General features: G+C 45.7%; 1 protein-coding gene across 1 annotated transcript in view; it reads right to left on the reverse strand.

The window, feature by feature from the left end:
* Sh2d4a (SH2 domain containing 4A) overlaps window positions 1–8,192 on the reverse strand; it is a 58,774-nt gene extending 50,582 nt beyond the window's left edge. The window contains exons 1-2 of the mRNA XM_055618821.1: window positions 8,032–8,192; window positions 2,817–3,184 (exon numbers count right to left, since the gene is read on the reverse strand). Coding sequence (XP_055474796.1) covers window positions 2,817–2,997 — 181 coding nt within the window. The 5' untranslated portion in view covers window positions 2,998–3,184; window positions 8,032–8,192. The remainder of the gene's footprint in view (window positions 1–2,816; window positions 3,185–8,031) is intronic.
* Window positions 8,193–8,468: the final 276 nt, after the last annotated feature.

Here is an 8,468-nt window from a genome sequence, read left to right on the forward strand (position 1 = left end):
GATCTCCTGGCTTTGCCTTTCAAGGCTAAAACTGCAGATGGACTGACAAGAACAGCCAGATTCACATGGATTCTAGGTACCTGAACTCAAGTCCTCACACTTAACCACTAAGTCATCTCCCAGCACACATTTTGCTTTTTCTTTGAGGCAGGGTATCACAAAGATCTCCAGGCTGGACTTGAAGTCTAGGCAGGTCACCCTTGTCACACTCCCAAGAAGCTTCAATTACACATCTCTCCCACCAGGACCTTCATTACACATTTGTCCAGACTCAGTGCCAAGTAGCGGGATAGCTATGTGGTCCCTTGCCACAGCAGTCAGCCCTCCAGCGACCACCTACAAACACAGCCAGTCCATAATTCTCTCACTGTCTCATGAGACTTCAGAAAGTATCTGCTCTATTGTTTGCTAAATCCCTGCTGATGAGTATTTTCTCAGCTATTCCTGCATTCACCTCAAGATTCCAGAAAGGTAGATACAAAACAACCATTTTAGTGATGCTTGCTGAAAACTCACCATGGGGTTTTGTTGTTGTTGTTTTTTATAAAGAAAATCATGTTTCAGGTGATAAAGATGATGCTATAAAGGAACAGGGATGGGCAGAAGACAGATGCAATAAAAAAGATAACCAGAGCCATGGCTGGGCTGAGAACTATGAGCAGGAATAGCATGTAGGCCAGGACGAGCCGAAGGCAGGGCTTAGGAAGGTAGGACACACATGTCAGAAAGGTGAAGATATACGTAAGAGGCCGGAACATAAGGACTAAATAGGCTTAGTGGGTCCATAGTACCAACAGTGCTGGGCAGCCACCAGGTACCCTGGTGCCACTTTGGACCACCTGTGGCTTCAGCTCCAAAGGATAAGCAAAATTAAATATGAAAAGCGCTTGCTTTCTAGGAGAAGTGGATTTTTTTTTTTTTCCTGCTCTCTGGTCATGAAAGCAACCAGTTTAATGTCTGTCACCTTTTTCCAAGGGCTAAAGGATTTAATGGGGTAATAACAAACATCTGATATGCAATATTTATAGAACCTTCAGTGTTTTGTGTCAGCGTATTAGCATACTACTTCTCCACTCATTTAACTAAAAAGGTGATGTAGATTTTCTGAATGGTGTATTCAAAACACTATACAGAAACACTCATGGAAAGAAATTGAAATAATTGCCTTAAGTTATCACAAGGTAAGTAATCACAAAGAAAGCTACCCAGCAACTTTGAGAAGCTCACAGTTTAACAAAAGACTGGGGGGACAAGCAAACCTCTGGTCTCAGTCACCCCACTATACCACCATACACCAGATTTTCAATGAACATGGTGCCCAGAGCAGCCCAACCGATTGATACATTATACAAGGAGATGAACAGGTAAGCCATTCCCAAATCTCACCAGTATGTTTTGAAGGGAAAGTTGTAATCTGGATACTACAATGTAAAATCTGACAGATCTGAGCATATATACAGGTGTAGCTTTCTACATATGAGAGTGCTTAAGAATATTTTTTGCCCATAAGATTGCACAATTAGTACCAACATTGCACAAATTTGGGGAGGATAAGATGCAAGGTTTGTGTCTCAGACCGTGTATAAAATAGCAGTTAGTTAATTATTATTGTTTGTTTGTTGTTTTATATCCAGGACGTTTTGGTAATTAGTTTGTTGCTATCGTGGTGGGGGTCCTTGGGATTGACCCTAGTGTTTCCTGCATCCTCACCCTATCTCCCTCCCATCCCTTAAACTGTGTGTGTTGTGTAAGATCATAATACATTCTTAATTAGTATGTAGACCTCATTAAAAACTAGCTGCATATGAGGCAAAGGCCACTAGACTGATTTCCATTTTGAATCTGCGTATAAGCCAAGCATGCCAATGAAATGTATTTTCTCAGCTTTTGAAATCCTGAGTGGTTTTATAAAACTTTCCTTTTTCAGGCTTAGGAAAAGATGAGTGCGAATATCTCAATGAGTAACCTTGAAAACTCTGTGTGAGTGTGTGAGTGTGTGTGTGTGTGTGTGTGTGTGTGTGTGAGTGTGTGTGTGTATGGGTGGGTGTAGGTATGTTTAGCTAGGGTACTGATCCACGACAGAGCCTGTGTGGTGGGGGGGAGGGGGTTAATGTGCACTTTGCATGTATGTGTATGTATACGTTTAGCTCTTAGTGAACAAAGAATACCTTCCCTTATGGTCTCAACAGAATTCTTTCAAACTCCTGGACTCACTCAGCTGTGAAGAAGTACACCCGAGACTATTCCACACTGAACACACACACCGTTGTGACTTGGTCTCTTTAAGCAAGTTCTGTACATTTTAATGGGCATTCCTAAAAAGGATAACTTGAAAAGTCCCCGAAGTTGATAATGCAAAATCACACTTGCTGTACACCTGCTGCACAAGAACTTTGTATTGTGATATTGAAATGCTAAGCCAATTAGGGTAACAGAGACCTTCCTTAAAGATCCTCAAGGGAAACTCAAGGATGGCTTCTTGCTTTTTGGAGGTGCTAGAATGGAAATGAGAGCTTCGTGTATGTTAGGCAAGGGTCCTACCTCTGAGCTACACCCGCATTCCTTACACTGACCTTACCGGACCTTAAGATAATCTGACCAAAGATTTGCTTAAACATGGACACTGCGTGGTGAGTGTTCTGTGTTTACGTGTGAGCAAATGCAGACTTCCAGTTGAAAACCTTGACTGTGAGAAGCTGAGTAACATTTAGGATCTGGCCACAAAATCACAGCTCCTAGCTAGCCAGCTTGAGTGCTGTGAGCCCTTAAAGCAGACATTCTGCTGCCACTTCACAGCACCCAACAGGAAACTTTACCTTTCTTTGGTCTGGATTTCGCTGGCAGGGACTCCTTTCTTTCCATGGCCGCTTCTCTTTCTTTCCATCGTCGGATCTGTTCCTCTCTCATCTTGTAGAACAAGATCTGTTTCTGCTCTTCGCTGAGCTCTGCCAGCAGGTCAGGGTCTATGAACATATCCGATAGTATCTGTCTCAGCATCTCTGCTGGTCACAAGAACTTCTCCACCTGCAGCAGATGTTCCTGGAAATGACTTGCAAGTTTGCTTCCAGCAGGCTGGCGCTCGGGCACCTCCAAGAGATCTGAACACCCCAGAAATAGCTCCTCCTCGTGCGGGAACTCAGGAGCGGTTCGTGTTGCAAATGCTGGTCAGTGATGGTGGACAAGCCTGCAAAGAGCAACATCCAAGTCAGGCAGAAAAAATGTGTAGATTATGAACAGGAGCACAGTAGTGAAGAAAGCCAGGAGGAAACAATATAATTATCATTTCAAAGAGAAAAGGGGGAAATGTGAAGGTATGTTTCGCTTCAAGTGAGTATAGCCTCTATTCCATAATAGGTATTTTATCAGAAAAACTCTAACTTTGTCCATGCCACTCTTAGAAAAACAGAAATTTAACAGAGGGTTGCTTGGCTTCCTCCCCACTGAACAAACATATCATTACTTCAGTGCCTCCCAGCTGCCAACAGCATGGCTAAAAGGAATCAACAACAAAAACAATAACAAAGGTCAGGAGAGGAAATTAAAATACCCTCCCCAATGACTTACTCCACAAGAAAATGTCACCATTGAGAGACTCTTAGTGGAGCAGAGCCATTCTTAAAGAAGTGAAAAGAAGAAATAAAAACGAGAGTGTGATCTTTCTTTTCCCTTCTCTTAAGCTCTGCGTGTATACGGCCGTGTCCTCCTTCGCAAAGGGCATTTCCAGACAACCCTGCAGAGCCATGAGAACAGTGCAAGTGCAAAAAGGAACAATAATATAAAAGGAATAAAAGGAACAAAAACATTCCAGAAGGCTACCAGCTCTTTGGTATCTCCTTTCCACATAACCTAAATTAGTAAAATTTAAGTTTCAGGCCAGATATCTATGGGGAAGAAGAGGCCATTGGCTTCTGCCTTGTTTTATAAAAGTTTATCAGCAGGCTCCTTCAGAAGGAAGGAAAGAAAAAAGGCTGTGAACTTGGGCATGCATGGTGCCAAGAAGGTAGTACTAAAGGGTGGCAATTCCTTTAGGTCTCAGTTTATTTTTATACAGCGTTATGTGGTTAAAATTTTTAGATGCCAAATCTTCAGACTTTGTGTCTGTATATGACATATGCATGTATTATATATTTATGCACGTATGTATACTCATTTATGCCACAGGGGACAGTCTCAGGTGTCAGCTGCAGCCCTCCACCTTCTGGGAGATAAGATCTCTCTTTTGCTTGTTCAGCACTGTGTAGGCAGATCACTCCAGCTGACTGGAAAGCTCTGCTGGGGCGGGGGGTGTCCTTACCCCACCTCTCATCTCACCAGAGAGGCACTGGGATTAGATACTGCTGCATATGGGATCCTACTGCAGATCCTCATGCTTTATTTACCAAATGAGCCATTCCCCAGTCAGAGAAAAGGATAATATATGTATACATGCATATACATGCGTATATCTCCACAATATACAATACGTATCATGTTTGTATTCTGAAGAAAAGGCACTTTATTTGTTCTAAATGTCACAGGAATGTAAGTCTTACTATGATACTTCAGAATCATGTATGTCCTAAAAGGTCAACTACAACTTTCATGCCTACAACGCTTAAGAAATCTTGCCTCTAGCGATGGTCGTTCAAACATCTTGCTTCTCCATAGAAAGCAAAGCACACTTAAACTTGAGAACGATTAGTAGGCTACACCATCACTGCAGTAGTCCTGACTCTCCTTGCCCATCCCCGTCTCTGTGAGTGTTAATCCTTTTTCTTTCCCTCCCTCCTCTGTTTCCATGTAAAGTGGCTTCTTGAACACAGCCCTTTGAGCCTCCCAGTCAAGTACATAGGACATCTACCTGCACCTGATTTTCTCCCACAGCATTTTAGCTACTGGAATTCAAATGGAACATGATATTAAGAGGAAGGATGAACAGCATTAAAATTAATGACACAACTGTAACTCAGGCATGCTCCTCCCAGGGCCCCTAGTTAAGCTTCCATATTGGCTTGGGATGGTATTCAAGGTTATACAGTACAGAATCAATGTCTTGGAATATTTTGTTTCTAGAACATTCTCAGAAAAAAAGAGCAAACCAAGTCCACACTAAAGGAAGGGTTTATAAAAGATATTCCTCTCCCACAGAAAGAATCTGCTTCCTTGGCAGATGTGACTCCAAGGTCCTGAAGTAAAGAGGTAAAGTAAACAAGGTAAATGACTCCTTGAAATTCCAGGAAACATCCATAAATGCTCACATTCCATGAGCGCAGTGCTTAACACCCATAGAGAACACAATAGGAAATTAGCAACTGATGAGGTCTACAGCTTCTACTCTTCCCCCGTATTCAGTCGAGAGAATTATATTGGAAAGGCAGAGAGAGAGAGAGAGAGAGAGAGAGAGAGCACTGAAAATTAACTACCTCAATGAGCCAAGGGCACTTTCCTCCCCCAGCCAGGCCCAGAGCTCGCTCTGATAACAGAACTGACACTTAACTGTTTGCGGCACTACTCAGTAGAGGTCCACTCCAATCACTCTCTAACTTCAAGAAGTCAGTCTCCTTTCACAGCTGAGGAAGCTGTAAAGCATGGCAGTTACTGTATCCACTGCATAGACTGGCTGCTACAAGTTTACTTGTGAGTCCAGAATCAGGATGCGATGCCACTTTGAAAGTTTCAGAACAAAAACCAGAAAATGTCTGCAGGGACCAGAAACGTGAAGTCCAGGGTAGAGAAGCTTAGAGTTTCCCAGAAGAAAACTCCCCACCCAGGAAGGAGCACAGAGCTGCTGGCCACACTGGCCCAGTGTTGAGTTTGCCTTTCACTTGCCAGATAATTTATCTCCCCAATATTCCCTTCCATGGCACCTTTGTAGAGAGTGGTGCGAACCCTTTTGTTTTGTTTTGCCTTGTGAAGCCTTAAGGTTAGTCAGTCTGTTTTGTTTTGTAGTTCTGAGGAGTAAAGGCTGGCCCTTTCACGTGCTAGACAAATTCTCTGTGGCCAAGCTACATCCCCAGCCCTCTTTTTGCTTTATATTTGAGATGGAGTCTAGGCTGCCCAGGCCAGTTTTGGATATTCGACTTTCCATACTGGCTGGCTGCCTCTTTCTCTCACATCATTGGGACTATAGACCTTGACCATGAGGGTCAGCTTAATCGCTCTTGAAGTTTTCTTCAAGAGGCTCCGATGGCCTCAGAGAATGCCAAGGAAACCCAGCAAACAAATGTCTGTGGCTGTTGGCTATGGCACCAAACTGATTCAGTCTGAATGACTCTCCTCTAACCCCTTCTTAAGGCTTTCCTATAGCAAACCCCAGCACAGCGATATGTGTGCCTCCAAGGATAGCAGCCTGCATTCCCAGCTCTGCCTCCAGGGAGCTGTGACTTTGGAAGGTCGCGTCCCATCTTTGGACTCAGTTTCCCAATCCATATATTAACCTGGGAATCTTGGTAACTGGGCGATTGTGAGGTAAAATCTCCCTTGACTGTATTGAGAAAAGAACAGGAAATAAAAACCAGGAAATGAACCGGACAGGGGTTTTCCTATTTTCACTCTGAAAGGACAGTCACTGCTGACACTGATCTACCCAGGGATGTTTGGGTCTCATAGTGAGTGCAGGTATCTGAGGCCCAACACGAAGTGCAGCTCGGCTAACTTGTTTTTCTTCTCGTGTGGCACTTTTCTTGAGAAAGATAGATAACAGGCAACAAGCCCACACCTGTGGCTAACTCTAAAACTTTCTAAAGCGTCCCAAATTTGGTTAAGTTCCCAAGATACCTGCAGATCTAGTCTGACTTTCACACTTTCCATTTTTCTACAACTCTGTGTTTTAATTAATATGGAGCCTAATAAACAAACAAGCAACAATAATAATGACAATAACAATGCCCTATCTATCACAAAAATATTGTGGTATGTCTAGTAAGTATGTCCTAAAGTTAAAAACCTGGTTTAAATTTTATTCATCTTTTAAACATCTAGCTCTGTCTTCAGGCCTTGAGTTGTTTTATTAAATTTTTTTTCTTATTCTTTTATATGATGATTTTGAGAATAAAATAAATTGCAAGTGGTGAGAGCAGTTAGATGTTCTGTAAATACTCTCAAGTGATGTTAAAGTATTTCACATACAGACGCACGTAGAAAGGTCCATTCCTACCAAATCTTCGCCTAAGCATTCCTTCCACTTATTTATTAATGTTGTGTATATATACATATATATGCAAAGAGAAGCTTGTCTGGGAGCTGACGAAAAAAGGCTTCTCTGGGACCATAGCGAAGGGAGACACCGCGGAGAAAACCTTCAGCTAGTGACTCCACCTAGGGCCCATGAATCCCTCACCTTTGTGGAGGGAAGTCCTGGCCCAGATTCTGGATTGAGCCTTGACCCAGAACCACAGAGAGGCGACACCGCCTGCAGCTCTGGTTCCACGTGAGGGCGCCCGCGGGAGGGTGTCCCTGCGCCGGGAAGGCACTCATGGAGTTCTGCGTGGGCTGAAACCGGTTTTAGCACTCTTGCTCTGGAAGTTCTCGGCCAGGACGCCACACGGCACAGCCCGGTGACTGAACCCGCGCTGATTTGCGGGTGCTCCTGCTGGCACGGTGGCCCCGACTGTCACAGGTGGCTCCGCCGGCTGGACCTGCCCCAAGCTCCCGTAAACCCTCAACGCGGGAGCGCGCACACCGCTGGGACCCCACAACTTCCCCAAAAGACAGCAGGTCGCCTCCCATTCTCCTCCTACTGGAGACTCAGAGCATCGATTACAAGCCCTCATCCGGCCCCGGTTGCAGATACTGGACACCCTTCACCGGACACCGGACACCGGCCGCCTCCGTTGTCGCCGGCTCGGCTGGGCACCTGCGCTCTCCCTGCGCGCGGTGGAGGAGGGACGAGAGGGACAGACTAGCCCCCTGGCCGCGGGGACCGGGGTCTCTTGCTGGCCCTGGCTCCTGTGCTCATCCCTTAGCTCTAGAGACCCAGCCATTGGTTTCCACTTGGAGCTCACCCTTCTGCCTGGCTCCATGCTCCAGTGTCCTCCCCGCGGGGTCACCTACCTGCTCAGAACCCGCCGAGCGAGCAAGGAGGCTCAAGCCCCTGCTACCTCCAGATTGCCTTCAGCAGCTGTCCGGAAAGAGAAGGAAGGAAAGGCAGACAGCCGCGCGGGCTAGCTGGACAAACACTTGGGCGCAGAAGGACACTCAGCGTCCAGCTCGCAGCCCTGGCCCGCCCCGCCGCGCCCACATGCCGGGGTGACTGACTGGGCGCTCCCTCCAGGCCCCACCCGGGTGTTGGAGACGCTCCAGCGCCACTAGGCAAGGCTTGGCTGCCCTGGTCCAGCGGCAGCAGCAAGGCCACCAGTGCTTGGTGAATCAAGAGTTCTGTGTGGGGTCTGAGATGGTCTGCCCTGCCATATCAGCGGGGTCTCTGGGACTTATTAATGCTAGGAGGAAGGAGCCTGCAGGGGCAGGCAGGCGCTTCTGGGAACCTCGGT

Source organism: Psammomys obesus, unplaced genomic scaffold, assembly GCF_907164565.1.
Source record: "Psammomys obesus unplaced genomic scaffold, mPsaObe1.curated_primary_1811, whole genome shotgun sequence".
NCBI lineage: Eukaryota > Metazoa > Chordata > Mammalia > Rodentia > Muridae > Psammomys > Psammomys obesus.